Source organism: Leiobunum rupestre, chromosome 1 (assembly GCF_980474605.1).
Source record: "Leiobunum rupestre chromosome 1, qqLeiRupe1.1.hap1, whole genome shotgun sequence".
In the NCBI taxonomy this organism is placed as follows: domain Eukaryota; kingdom Metazoa; phylum Arthropoda; class Arachnida; order Opiliones; family Sclerosomatidae; genus Leiobunum; species Leiobunum rupestre.
This window is the reverse complement of record NC_143384.1, coordinates 37,890,442-37,905,208: the sequence shown is the minus strand read 5'-3', so window position 1 is coordinate 37,905,208 and position 14,767 is coordinate 37,890,442. Positions and strand designations below refer to the sequence as shown.

The 14,767-nt window shown below is 34.8% G+C and overlaps 1 protein-coding gene across 13 annotated transcripts; it reads right to left on the bottom strand.

Annotated features, from left to right (window-relative positions):
- Nucleotides 1-4,568: 4,568 nt before the first annotated feature.
- On the bottom strand, nucleotides 4,569-14,715 carry tty (tweety). Of its 13 annotated transcripts, none has more exons than XM_090179605.1 (13): nucleotides 14,465-14,715; nucleotides 13,626-13,780; nucleotides 12,958-13,118; nucleotides 12,789-12,900; nucleotides 12,390-12,724; nucleotides 12,245-12,317; nucleotides 11,403-11,472; nucleotides 11,045-11,330; nucleotides 9,760-9,861; nucleotides 9,661-9,690; nucleotides 9,345-9,458; nucleotides 7,526-7,592; nucleotides 4,569-5,328 (listed from the first exon to the last, which is right to left on the bottom strand). In XM_090179605.1, the coding sequence occupies exons 2-13, from the start codon at nucleotides 13,761-13,763 to the stop codon at nucleotides 5,218-5,220; spliced, it is 1,599 nt and encodes a 532-aa protein (XP_090035731.1). In that variant the 5' UTR covers nucleotides 13,764-13,780; nucleotides 14,465-14,715; the 3' UTR covers nucleotides 4,569-5,217. The 13 variants fall into 13 exon arrangements, 10 of the variants coding, with proteins under 10 accessions (XP_090035731.1, XP_090035736.1, XP_090035777.1 ...); XM_090179610.1 differs by lacking the exon at nucleotides 14,465-14,715 and adding an exon at nucleotides 14,238-14,411; XM_090179640.1 differs by lacking the exon at nucleotides 4,569-5,328 and adding an exon at nucleotides 5,335-6,513 and having other exon boundaries at nucleotides 14,465-14,714.
- Between the last annotated feature and the right edge of the window lie 52 nt (nucleotides 14,716-14,767).

Sequence of the window (14,767 nt, the reverse complement as noted above, 5' to 3'; positions counted from 1 at the left end):
TCATCAGCTCATATCTTCGTTAGACATTTTCGACAGCACTCTACAACTTTCTCATTGAAACGTTTTTCTAGCACCTATCGGTGAAAAAATATTATTTACAAAAACCTGAAATTATTTACGATTTTTCTGAAATTTAGGATTTAAAGCAATCCTACACTATAAATAAAACCCTGGAAAGGTCGCAACTATATCTCTTGCAGTTTCTGAAAAAATGCCCAGTCAGAGCAATTCAAAACACACTGTATAGTGCTTGTGGAAATAATGGAAACTTTTCACCTGTAACGTCGTGTTTTTGCCAAGCCTTAATATGTCAAAAAAGCTACCTGTAACAGTGACTTGCAGATCCTGGCTCTCGGAAATATTACTTCTTGGCGATTTCCTGGGAGGATGATTTATGGCAATGGAGTATAGACGCTTCAAAGTCCCCATAAAAGCCTTTATTACTGACTTTAGCCTTTCGGGCAGAAACCCGGGCCCTCAGGTTGCAGGGGCCCTCATAATTTGAACCAGCTTACCCTCCTCTCCTCGGTCGTACGTGTGAAATTGGATTATAAAGCCAAATGCCTGAGCTTGTCAAAAACTCAGAGCAAAATAATTTTACTGTTTTTATTGCAATGAAATAAAGGTGAAATATTCCTAATATAATAATGAATTAACTAACTGCACAGCTACCTAGTTAATCTATGATATAATAGACGCTTCAATAAATGATCCTCCAAGGAAATCGCCAAGAAGTAATATTTCCAAGAGCCAGGACCTACAAGTCACCGTTTATATAGTGCTTGTTAAAATAATGGAAATTTTCACCTTTACGGCAGCCACAAGCGTTCCCTTTTAACACGGCCGTGCTTTTAACCAGGTAGCTTTTTTGACATAATTATTAAGGCTTGGCAAAGTACGACGTTCGGCTTACAGGTGAAAAGTTTCTATTATTTTAACAAGCACTATATAAGCAATAACTTTCGGGTCCTGGCTCTCGGAAATATTACTTCTGGGCGATTTCCTGGGAGGATGATTTATTTAAGCGCCTATTGACCGATTTCAAAATTACGTTTTTGCACGCAGAGGTGGGCAAACATTGTGAGCGTTTATTTTTGAAAATCATCTCGAAACGAGTGAGCACTTCAAATACGAAGGTCGGTTGGTCTTGTTAAGCGAGAAAGAGAAATTGAGCCAGCTCAGGGTGATCGCCGATTCGCTCAGTCAGTGATTTTTCACGGCGCGTTGAGCGAGATCGGACGATCGAGGCGCTAGCCTGCTCAATTTTAAGCGCCGCTTCCCCCAGCGGCGGGATAATTCGGTCACTAGAAAGCGCCAAAAATAAAAAGGCTCTGCCGAACGGCTGAGACACGAACTGAGTCTAAGCGGACGAATTTTCGTGAAAATTGTTTTTTCTCCCTATTGCTTTTCCTACGGGAATTTGTTTTCCTAACTGTGTTGCAATTCGGAGACTTTTTAATAATTTTAGTGTTTGTACTCAACTTTGAATTTTTCATATGATTTTTAGTAAGTTTCCAGGTTTTATTTAAGACTACTTTCATAATTTTCCCTTAATTATTTCGCTTGCAATCTACTTTTAAAATCGACGAAAATTTTAATGAATTCCCCGCCTTTGGGACCTGTATTTGTGCTAGGCCTCGGTATTGCGCAATGATTTTTAAATTCCAAACATTAAAACCGAGGCCTAGCACAAATACAGGTCCCAAAGGCGGGGAATTCATTTCCTCGCCTTAAAATTTTCGTCGATTTTAAAAGTAGATTACGAGCGAAATAATTAAGGGAAAATTATGAAAGTAGTCTTAATTAAAACCTGGAAACTTACTAAAAATCATATGAAAAATTCAAAGTTGAGTACAAACACTAAAATTATTAAAAAGTTTCCGAATTGCAACACAGTTAAGAAAACAAATTCCCGTTGGAAAAGCATTAAAGAGAAAAAACAATTTTCACGAAAATTCGTCCGCTTAGTTGGTGTCTCCGCCGTTCGGCAGAGCCACTTGATTTTTGAACCCCTCCTCTTCTATGGAGCGGGCTTGGAAATAAGCGGTGGTCACTGGGTCAAAGACCAGTTTATTAATTGCTCGGACCAGTTTTTTTATTCAAAAGCTAGGGGTTCACTGGTCCAGTGTCCAGTTTATTAATTCAAAATTATCTACCGTATTATTAACCAACTGGTCTACGTGACCACTTAAATAATTCAAGAGTTGGGAGTCACTGGCCAAATAGACCAGTTTAGAAATAAACCTTATTTCCAAGCCTGCTATGGAGATGTCCGCTCCTATTGACCACGGCCAACTTTGATCACGCGCTTTTCGCGCTACTACGGCCAACACATTCGTCGAAATTCCGCGAGCAAGGATTTTCCCCATATAAACTGTACTATAATGTGTAGGAGTTCAGCGCCACGCTCGGTGGTTATATTGTCCCCAATGTAAAAACTATACTAAAAATAATAATCCGCTAGGGGCGCTGACGTCATACACATCTTTTGCTCATAGGTTAACACAGGAACGTCAACGAATGAGATGGCCGCTGTAGCGCGAGAGATGCGCGAGAAATCAAAGTTGGCCGTGTATTGACTGAACGCAGTATCAGTCACGTGCTTCCTCCATGACTTTACCTTCTATTTAATAATATGATTTTTCTCTTAGAAATTTAGCCAAAATAAATGTCTCGCACTCTGCTTAAATTCAACATTCCACTGTTAAACAACATAAGAGATGTTAAATAAAGTGTTTTTTAAACAAACGGATATTGCAGTAATTATAGTCCTGAGTTCCACTAGGCTCACTGAACTTCCTGAAGTAACTTTTACCAAATCATCAATTTGAAAGCCCGCCGTTTGTTAACATTTCAAATTGCCCCGAGGCTTAAGGAAACCCAAACTTTTACCTGTAGGCTGTACAACGACACATTACCGTGGAAATGAAACATCGAGGAGCCATAACAACAAACAACGCAATTGTTATCCAAAACGTTTGCATATAAGATAAAAATATTTTCGAGTAAAGAAACAGTCTACCATATGTTTAAAAACTACATTAAACTCCATCACGCGTGCAGGGGGCCGTGACTTGATTGACGTGGGCCAATCAAATGCTGGTTCTTAAGGTGACGTAATCTAAAATCGAATTATTTTCGGTAAAGGTTTAAAGGTTTTTATTGCCGTAGTTGAACCAAAGATAATTTAAACTCGTACCCTAGATTCGAATACTGAGAGCTTTCACTTTGACGGTTTTGTTATGAAGCGTTTACCCTTTTCCGGCACGTGACCTCAGAAAAATCGGGCTCCTTCCGTTGTGGCACGGCCAACTTCGATCACGCGCTATATAGCGCGTGATCGAAGTTGGCCGTGGTTGCGGTAAGGCGCAAACCATGGAGCGAATTTTTTCTGAGTTCCGGCGGGAAGTGGGTAAACGCTATCGGCAACGCACGAGAGTGATTTCGAATCTAGGGTACGAGTTTAAATTATCTTTGGTTGAACTACACTCTTTTTGAACAGAGCGGCTCCTTGCGGAGCTCAGCGAGAATTAAAAACAACAAAATAAAAAACACATTTAAATAATCTTTGAAAAAATCACAAATATAGCGCTGTACTGGAGTAGGGGGGTTACTGACTAGCATTGCAACTCAAGTTTGTCCTTCGCCAAGCTAGTTTTAGTCTGTTCCAGGAGCACAGTATATGGGAGACTACACTATGGTCCCAAGGGTCCTCCTTTAAACCGAGTAGAGATTCCAGGGGTTTTACTTTATTTGCGACCCTCCAGATGCGAATATCCTCATCTACCTCTGTCTGGGGACATTCTATCAACACATGCCATATATTTTCCTTGTCTGCCCCACACAGTTTGCATACCGGACTATATGGGCCGAGTTCGGCCTGCCTTTCTCCAGTCAGCAGCGACCCTGTCCTAGCTTGGAAAAGGAGCCCACTGCTATAGCTGTTGTTATAGCAGTTCTCTACACGGGGTTTGCTTTTAGACTGGATTTGGCTTTGACCTGGCCCCTCCAAAATACCTCCGCTGCATCTTTCATTTCAGTCTCAGTACACCTTAACCACTCCCTGTAGTTTGAGCATGTGCCCCTACTAGTTCCAACACTATATATCCTATCTAACTGAGCCACCCTTTTAGTCCAATCGGTGTCGTGACCATTATTTCTGATAAAGTCATATACCTGTTTGACTAGATGGCAACGAGTCGTTGCCGTAGTCACTCTTTGAATCGTGATTGGCTGATAATGACGAAACCTCCAAAAATGTAATTGGCCCATTGTATTTATACGGAATCATTTTATATTATAAGATTTCTATGCCTGAGCTGGTTCCGTTTAAGAGAGAGAAAATAGCATCGCCAGTATTGAGCACTAGCTTAATTGATCTCTCAAATTAAAAAGGTCTGAACGTTCATTTCAGAATTCGCTCAGAATTTTTGCCCACCTCTGTTTGCACGTGACAGTACCTTTTATGCAACATAATTTACACATCCGCGGTTTGCCGGGAAATTCGCATCGCAACCCAACCTAAACTTTTGGACATCCAAAAAGTCCCACAAATATGAGAAGTTGATTTTTATTTTCGTGTACAAAGTGAAATGACAGAACTGCTTTCTTTTTAAAAAATACATTAAAAGTTTTTTTTGGGTGTTTTATCTCAAAAACCACTAGAGCTGTATAACTTAACACAGCTTGTTCATAGAAAATAATATAAAAAGCAGCTTTGCTTACAAAATGTCAAAACACATTTTTCATTAAGATATTACAATAATAGCACAACCTCTACATATATCTTTTTAGTCATTTCAAGAGATATAAATTTTGTTCTAAAAACTCAACAAACCTGCCTTTATAAAACTTTACAATAAAAAATTAAATTAGACCTATTTACACTTTTTTCATGTAAGAGTTTGAGTAAATAGAACTGTATAAACCATGGCTTTGAAAATAATAACGCTACAACACTTTTTGTAGTTTTGGTCTATTGAATCCTGACACTATTTTACAATCTAATTTATTTATTATCAGGCCTAATTGTATTATATTTAATGCAAACCATTCAAATAATTTTTTTTTAAGAAGCCCGAGCATACGCGTTTTAAATAAAGCTTTCAATTTAAAACACCCAGAATTGTTCAATCTTAAAATATAAATTGGTTATTTCACTTTTTTGGGACCTTTCTTGATGAAAAAACATTTTTTCAGTGTAGGAAAAATTGGACTCTAAAAACTTTGTGAACTTTTTTTTTTAAATACTTGGCACACACTTTTAACATTATCGTAAATGCAGAAAAAGAAATAATTGCCAGGCTTGGGTGGGCAAAGTTTGTAAACCTTCGAAATAAAATAAATATTTAAAAAATGAATGTGTCCAAATTTACACATGCACATTAAACACTAAATACTATTTTTCAAATATGACACAAAATTTTTCCAAGCTTCAAATCCTTAAAAATTGTAAAATTCTCGCTCGTTTGGTTTAAATACTAACAAAGCTTTTTTCTCAAATATTTCAAAATTTTCCCTAAGATTTTACAATGGTTTGCAAAATTTTTACGTATATTTATAAGACTTTCTTCAGCACCACAAAAAATATTGAAACAAAGTTACAAACTATTACATACTATATTTAAATTTGAAAATTTAAAAAAAGACTTAAATGTAGAAATACAAATTTTCATAAACCCCTACGAAAATTTGGCAAACCATCGTGGAAACGACATTACCATTAAATTCGGCAACATAGAAGAGTAAACCTCAAAAAATTTAAAGGCCTATTACGATATTCTTCAAGTCTTAAGTTTCATATAATTTTTATGTACAAATAAAAACACCACATTTAAAGAAGGCAGTGCCTTTGATGTTATTTTTTTGTGTAAAGCCATTTTATAAAATGTTTTTTTTTGTGTGTTGACACATTTTTGTATTCACTAACCACATATTCTAAGTGTTTCTTTTTGTTAAAACACACCAAAAAATGGACCATTGGTTTACTTTTAAATAGTTTGACATGGTGTTTTAGTTGATTTTTAATACCTAAAGCGTGGAATCACACTAATATATCTGAGCATTGGTTTTTTTTGTCTCATTAAATACTGTACGACAGAAAATATAAAACAAGTTTATAATGTCTTCAATAAAAGGTAACGAATTGTACCAGATTAATTACGTATTTGGTACCGTACAGCGCAATTAAAAAAAACCCCGCCAAATTTCGTAATTGAAATAAGGAAATAAACTTTGTATAATCAATAGGAAAAATAAATTTTTTAAAGAGTATATTAAAAAAGCGTCAAAATATCTTAACGCAAATCAAACGTACTTAAGGGTATTCAAAAAATACGTCAAAAATTGGTTTTTTGGATTTTCAGTCAATATTATCGCTGGTTATCGCAATTTTTTTTATTGGTTCAAATGTTCTTGCATTACTTTAAATGACTTTAGTTATCATTAGTAGAACAATGCGTGTTCACTGTTTCCTCATCAGAATTTTGTAGCACAGGTTAAATCACCATCAGGCTAGAAAATGAGATCCGAGGGAACGAAAAAAATGGCAAAGAAAAAACCAAAAATAGGTTTTTCTACTAAAAAATACTGTTTTTGTGACGAGAATTGGCCATATTTTTAAGGTTTGTATGGTGGATAATAACCAATTCCGGCTTGCAAATTATTTCTACCAGAAAGCTGGTCGTACTAATCATAGATGCAAAATGTGTCACGTGATCCAAAAATTTGAAACAAAAAAGGAGGGATTTGTGAAACGGGGCAATAGAGGGAGAAACGGGAAAGAAAATAAAAAATAAATAAAATGAAAACATGCTCGTAATAAATACAATCTTAATCTGATCTAAGGTGTCTTAAGGGCATGCATTGTTTGAGACACAGACTATAAGTGCTACTTTGCCTTCTTAGAAGAATATAAGGCCCCAAAAATTAGATAAAATCTATGATAATTCAAGTACTTTATGGCAATGACTGTTAAGGATAAATTCATAACAATAGCACTTAGTTTTTCCGACTAACAGAAACTGTCATTTGTAGTATTTTTTTAGTGCTGTACAAAGTATTGGTTGTTTTTGTTGCGCAAAAATAATTGTAATTAATTTTGAAGATAGCATTATTAAGGGGCTAATGGTAGTTCTCTAAATGAATACTGAGGGTATACAGTTTTGTAAAGTTAGATCTACTTATTAGAAAATGAATGTCCATTTCAAGCAAAATAAAAACAGCGCAATACTAGCACAGCACTACATAAATACCAGTTACAGTAACACCTAAATCACAGCATTTAGCGAGCTAAACTACCCAAAATACTACAAAATACGATATAAAATTTATACAAATAACCCTCAATGCAAAGTTGCACGAGAACAAAATACATAACATGAATAGCATTCATGAAATGCAACTATATAACAATTACTGGAATTTTAGTGTGAACTACCTCGAGTTAAGTTATAAAATACATGCAAAATGTTAGGCTTAACCCAATTAAATAAGCCTAATTTCAAGCTAAAAGCTTTAAACTCACCGCAGGTGGTGGAGTGAAACGTCCCTGAAGGAAAGTGGGGTCCTCACGGCTTCCGGAACGCCCGTTTCTTTAAAGATTAAAAAATTTATTAATTTTGGTTAATGGAAGAATTATACTAACTAAAGGAGTTAACTAAATATAATTCTATAGCTTGCAAGGGAAGGGCACACTAAAAATAAAAACTTAACCACAAAGGATGTTAAACTATTAATTCCTGATTAAATACAACTAAAAATAAACTAATCAGTGACAGTGTGAAAAAAGCGAGATTTAGCGTGAAGCAGTGTTAAAACTTGTAGTAAAGAAAAGTCCGGTGTGAGCAAGCGCAAAGAATGTGCTTTTAAGAGCAAAAGCAAACAAAAATAAATAAATAAACTTGCCTAATATCCCTTATTCCAGAGATACGAATCAATCAAATCGCGGCTTAAATTTTAAACTTGCTCAAAGAAATAAAAATTATATTTCCTAAGTTAAAAAAATTAACTTGGTTTATTCAGGAGCATTGCTCACAAAAGTATTAACTGAATCATGTTCGAATAAACATGTAAACTATATACATTGAGAGCTTACATCACATTATCCAACACAAAATATCTTTGAAAAATTAACTTCAAACCCATAAAATGAAGCTTTTATATATCATTCATGCACAAGTGTTAAAGTTCAACTTGCAAATTATCACAGGTTTAATTAGCATTCACAATCAATTTTGATAACAATGCATTAGTAATAGTTTTATATTACATATCATAAGATGAATTTGAGGGTTATTTAATAAAAAGCTAAATGTGAGATTGTAGGAACTATTTAAGGAGTTGGTTATGTTGTTCATTAACCCATTATAAAACTGAAGGAAAACTTAAGTTTCAATATAATGTTGTACATATACCAAAAATGTGTTTTTAGAAAACAAATTTTGGTAATTTAAAATTTACTATTTTGCAAATTTTGGTAACAAAAATTTACGCTACGCTATAAGCTAAGCCTTGAATAATATAGAAATATAGTGAACCTTTGGTTATCATTGAACAAGGCAATATCACTAAACCTTGGCTTTCACAATAAAATGAGACATATATTGATTTGATTAATTACAAAATTTAACTCTTATTTCTTGCTTTTTATGGGCCTAACATGTATTTCAAAGTGAAAATGAATGTTTAAATCTCTTCATTGTCAAACTAAAATGTACGCTAGCTCTTGGCTTGTCAAAATGTACGCTAGCTCTTGCTTTGTAAAAAAAAAAAAAAAAAAGAGATCTAACCCTAGGCTTGTGCTAAATCATTTATCGACTGATTGGGTCTAGCAAGCTTTTATACTGATGTTAATTTTTATTTTTAAAACGCTTGGTTATCAAAATGTGAATTAACGTTAGACTCGTCAAAACCTTTGCTTGTTTTGAGTTTTCAAGACTAAGTTTCATTAAACTAAGGTCGAAAACTAGACTTACAGCGTCAATAATGAATATAAATGTAAATTTAAGACTTGGGTGTGTGTTCATAAGGGTAAAATAAGCCTTGGTTTTACAAATAGATCGGTCTTAAGCTTCGTTAGTTACAGCATTGTTAGTCCATAACCTCTTCCCTTAACCAACATAACTTTCAAATGCAACATCAAGCACCAAGTTGAACTTTAATAGCACTCCCAGTTTAAAAGAAAAAGCAAGAAGAAAATAGGTTTTTGAAAAAAGGGGAACACCAATTAAGGTGCTCACAATGATCCCTTATTAAGAGAAGGTTTATAAGAAGGATTGAAAGGGGGATTCTGGTTAAAATACGAAGGGGGAAGTCCCCCTCCTCGAGCGGCTGTGCTTCCGTACGTGTCGCGGTTTCTCCTAGCAGCGTTGTTCGTTCCTCCCAAGACTTGACCTGGTCCATCCCCAGTAGCAGGGGGCAAAAATGGATCTTCTTCATCAACATGATCATTCTGTCGTCTGATCAGTTCCGCAACATTTGTTTATAAAATGATCGGGTTTAAAGAAAATGACAAGAAATGGAAGGAGGAAAATAAAGTTAAAAACAATTAAAAACCAAATTATTATTATCATACAAATTAAGGGATTTCATACACCTTCAACATGCAAATATTAGGTGCTTCAGTCAAATTTTAAATAACATAACGTAGAAAAATCTTACTTTTTATGGATATGGGAATTCATTCTACACCTTCAACATGCAAATATTACGTGCAACCGTTTAATTTCAAACTTAACATAATGCAGAAAAATTTCTTACTTTTTACGGATATGAATCCAAGTGTGTGATGATAGGTAGATTAAAATTGTAAAAAGCAGTCCAGATCCAACAGCGGAGATTAACATGAAACCTGTTCCTTCACTATAATTAAAAATTAAAAACCATTTCTTATATTTAAGCTTCCGTAAAGTAAACACATACGTAAGCTTCCGTAAAGTAAACACATACGTAAGCTTCCGTAAAGTAAACACATACGTAAGCTTCCGTAAAGTAAACACATACGTAAGCTTCCGTAAAGTAAACACATACGTAAGCTTCCGTAAAGTAAACACATACGTAAGCTTCCGTAAAGTAAACACATACGTAAGCTTCCGTAAAGTAAACACATACGTAAGCTTCCGTAAAGTAAACACATACGTAAGCTTCCGTAAAGTAAACACATACTTAAGCATCCGTAAAGTAAACACATACTTAAGCATCCGTAAAGTAAACACATACTTAAGCATCCGTAAAGTAAACACATACTTAAGCATCCGTAAAGTAAACACATACTTAAGCATCCGTAAAGTAAACACATACTTAAGCATCCGTAAAGTAAACACATACTTAAGCATCCGTAAAGTAAACACATACTTAAGCATCCGTAAAGTAAACACATACTTAAGCTTCCGTAAAGTAAACACATACTTAAGCATCCGTAAAGTAAACACATACTTAAGCATCCGTAAAGTAAACACATACTTAAGCTTCCGTAAAGTAAACACATACTTAAGCTTCCGTAAAGTAAACACATACTTAAGCTTCCGTAAAGTAAACACATACTTAAGCTACCGTAAAGTAAACACATACTTAAGCTTCCGTAAAGTAAACACATACTTAAGCTTCCGTAAAGTAAACACATACTTAAGCTTCCGTAAAGTAAACACATACTTAAGCTTCCGTAAAGTAAACATATACTTAAGCTTCCGTAAAGTAAACATATACTTAAGCTTCCGTAAAGTAAACATATACTTAAGCTTCCGTAAAGTAAACATATACTTAAGCTTCCGTAAAGTAAACATATACTTAAGCTTCCGTAAAGTAAACATATACTTAAGCTTCCGTAAAGTAAACACAAGCACCGATGAGTTATTTAGCATAGATCAAGTTATAAAAAATGTAGCCAGAATGAAGTAATAAATGTTGTAAGCCGGAATCAAATATTCTTTCATCAACTAAATTAATTTTATACCTTTAAATTGTTTCTAAGCAATGTGATAAAACTTTTTACGCTTTGGTGAAAAACCTGACAAAATACAACAAGTAATTTGAAAAAGTAACTTACATGACATTTGTACAGGCAGCTTCCATACCAGAGTTGTATTCTTTGTGTAGCATTTGGCAGTCTAACAAAGCCTGCATGTCATTAATAACTTTATCAGTCTCATTAACTTGTTGAGTCAGCCTTTTGAGTTCCTCATCCACAGATTTGTCTCTGAAAACCACAGCAGCAACTTCGGAAACCATCTTTAGGTTGGATTCCACACTTTCCACCGCTCTTCTACCTTCTCGCTTTGCATCGTGAAATGGATCTGGGGCTGTTCCGCAATTTAAGTAGTAGCTCAATATAGCTGCGAAAGACATTTTTGCCATTAAAATTTAGATGCCACAAAATAATGACGAAAGAGAAACTTAAAACTTACAAGATTCAACAATTCCATTAGCTTGTTCGTAGATGAAAGGTTTCGGATCTGTACAAAAATCTGAACCTGCCTGTAATCACACATTAAAACTGCATAAAAGGTAAACCACCACCAGAAATTTGCCTTCAGCGGGTACTCGAATAAGCCACCTGTAAAACTCGCTGAATTGTTTTTCCCACCGCCAATAATCTCTTTGTCATACATAGCCAGTCGCCTGGGCAGAAAAATGGGGGAAATAAATCCAAACTAACATCCTTTCAATAACCTTGAATGATTAGCTGGATAGATTCTTATATAAGTTTTTGTTTCGAGAGAGCTCGGAATTCTCTTTGCCATGAGTGCCTGAGTAATGTTCTTTATTTTAACGTTTTGTTAACGATTTTTATCTTATTTAACTTGTTAGTTGTTACCTAACATCCATTTAAGTAGTAACTAGTAAGCTATTTTAAATATTTCTAAATTACTCAACTACCTGAATAGAACTCGTCGATTAATTAAGTACCCGAACGATTTTTCTAACTACTTGAGTACTCGAACAGCCTTAATGACTTTTCACCAGTCCTAACGCTTTCTCTGACTTTTTAGGCCTATTTCCAATTTCTTTTGACTTTTTCCTAAACTGTGGCATAAAACATTGGCTTCAAAAGATTCAATAATTGACTAAAAATTTCCCTCCTAATTTAAATGTAATTTATTAATTATAAAAAAAAAATAGTATGGAAAAATATTTGAATTTTCATAGTAAGTGCAATATAACAGAGCTTTATCTCATCTAATCCCGTTAGAAAACTGTAGACCAAATTGATAAACTCTAATTAAAATATTTTAAAAATTTGACTCACGACACAGATTCCTATGTACAACGACACCAAAACCCAACAAATCACCACAGATAAGAGGCCGAGAACAGAAAACCTGGATAAATAGATAAAAATAATCAGCTAGAAATTTACAATCAACTTAAATCCAGACGAATCATTTACGCACAGTATGAGCAAGCATCTGGAATGCCTAAGTACTCCCCAGAATAAGATAAGACATATGAGGACCAAAACACAGAGGATGGCGATGGTTACTGGCCATCTAATGATCTCCACTTGTCCGATATACTCAGGAACAGGTGGCAATTGGAATTTTTCCATGTGTTCGTTAATTTCCCCCATTTTCTTAACCCCAATCGAGACGTTCCCCTTCATTTCGCTGACTGATTGTTTCAAAAGGTTGTGAATTGTAACGTTAGAGATGGGTTTGTTGAACTTGTCATCAAGAACTAGCAGTTCCTCGTTAATTTTGTCATTCAGAGTTGTTTCAATCACAGAAGTCTAGAGTAAATAGTGTAAATTTCAGTCTAAACATCGCTATACTCAGAAAACGCGTTATAGTTACCTGATTTTTAAGAGTTAAAAGAATATCTTGTATATTTTTGGTAGAAACTCTCACACTTTCAATTCCATTATGGGCTTGATCATTGCCAAAGATCCCAACTGCTAATGCACCTCTAAAATAACACAGAAAATTAAGCTAATTTGTTATAATGAAATAAATCAGGACGTACCCGCATAAAACTGCAAAAATGCACAAGGCCCATTTGAGCGGGGTTAGTTTTTTCTTTTTCTTGAAGCCAGTGTCGCAACATCGACACAAAAAGAAAATTAAAAAGGCTAATAGCGTAAGGATTAGCCAAAATCCAGGTACCGCAATAATAATACCAAGTGCCTAAAGAATAACAAAAATATATTAGAACTAAAACCTCTGCACTTACAACACCAGAAAATTTTAACCTCAGTGAAACTATAAGTATATAATATATCTCTTGTATCCAACACCATTATACTACTACCATTACTCCTTCAAATAGCGCAGGTTGAAATAAATTAAGTAGGGACATAATTGGGATAAATAAGATGGCCCTACACAGTGTAATTTTTTTATTTAACATTAGAAAGTTGTTAAGTTTCAACGATTTGCCATAAAATCTGCGCCAATAAGAAATTACCTTTAGCATGTGACGGTACAAGATTTATTTTTAAAGCCAAAATGGATAATCACCATTAAGAGGTATATTACATACTTCTAGTAAAATGATTATAAATACACCCAACAATTCAAAGTTCAAATCTTAATTTTACTGATGTTACCTAAGCTTTCAGTACATCACATTAAAATTTAAGAACTTTGGATTGGCTTGTCTAATGTAATTTGTTTAAAGTATAACACACTTACTTCAAGATATGCACTGTCGGATGTGTCAAATGTAGAATTGACACTGTGAAATGTTATGTCTATATGTGGAACAGCGTGTAGCCATTCCACAATCGGAGATACTTTAAAACCTTCTTTGGAATAAACCGGCTCCATCATATCACTATTTCGCTACCCTGAAAAATAACGGTTACTTTCAGAACTACAAACTACAAAATAGTCGCCAGTAATTAAATAGCTGTCATGATTTTTCCTTAACACCATATCAAAAACTTTCAACAACTGGTTTCAACTAACACAGAGCTCTGCCACGGTCTATAGACTACAGCTCCAAAATACCAGATATGGATCCTGTACCTTTCATCAACTTTTTTATCAACACAAACTTCCTCTTTGAAGGAGAGGCAACGCCTTGACACTTTAGCCAAGGTCAAAATTACCGAGCACGCGAACTCAAAAGGACGCTATGGTAAATCCATTAAAACCTTAAAACCTCATACATTAACATTACCGACTCAACCGAGGCCCCATATCAATCAATAGTAGGGCAACGGCCTTTACAAGCCAAATGGCATCGTTTAGGCCTTGGTAAACTTGGTCCTCTCGAAAACGAATCATTAGAAAATTTCTTACTTAAATCACACAGTCTTGAATCAATCAGGCACCCAAAGACTTTTTCCACTCAACTTATTCTACGTCATTGTTTAAAACACGTTTCAAAATCTTCTCTATATCACAAATAAAGAAAAGTAGCATCGAGAAAAACCCGATTGGACTACGGCCCTTCGACGAAAATGGGGCCAAAAATCTTCGATCCAAAGATTATTCATAAAGAGCAAAGCACGCGCAAAGCTACTTACGAAAGGGAGCCGCCTTTTTTCCTTTGATTGCTCACTGCGTTCAAAAAGTTGTCATTTTCAATGCATTTAAAGTTTTGCAACGTTCCAACTAATTAGTTATCCGAAAAAAATATTGCACTTATTTTTCAGTTGAGCTTTTAAAGTGTAATCAATGGTGACGCATTATAGCTTATTTAACATCTTTCGAGGTTATTTCCTCATCAAAATACGCATGATTCACATCTACGGCCATTTTCTTCGAATGATTTCCGATTGACTTCCAATGTGTCACGTGAAATAAAATAAATGTGGAAAAAACCGATA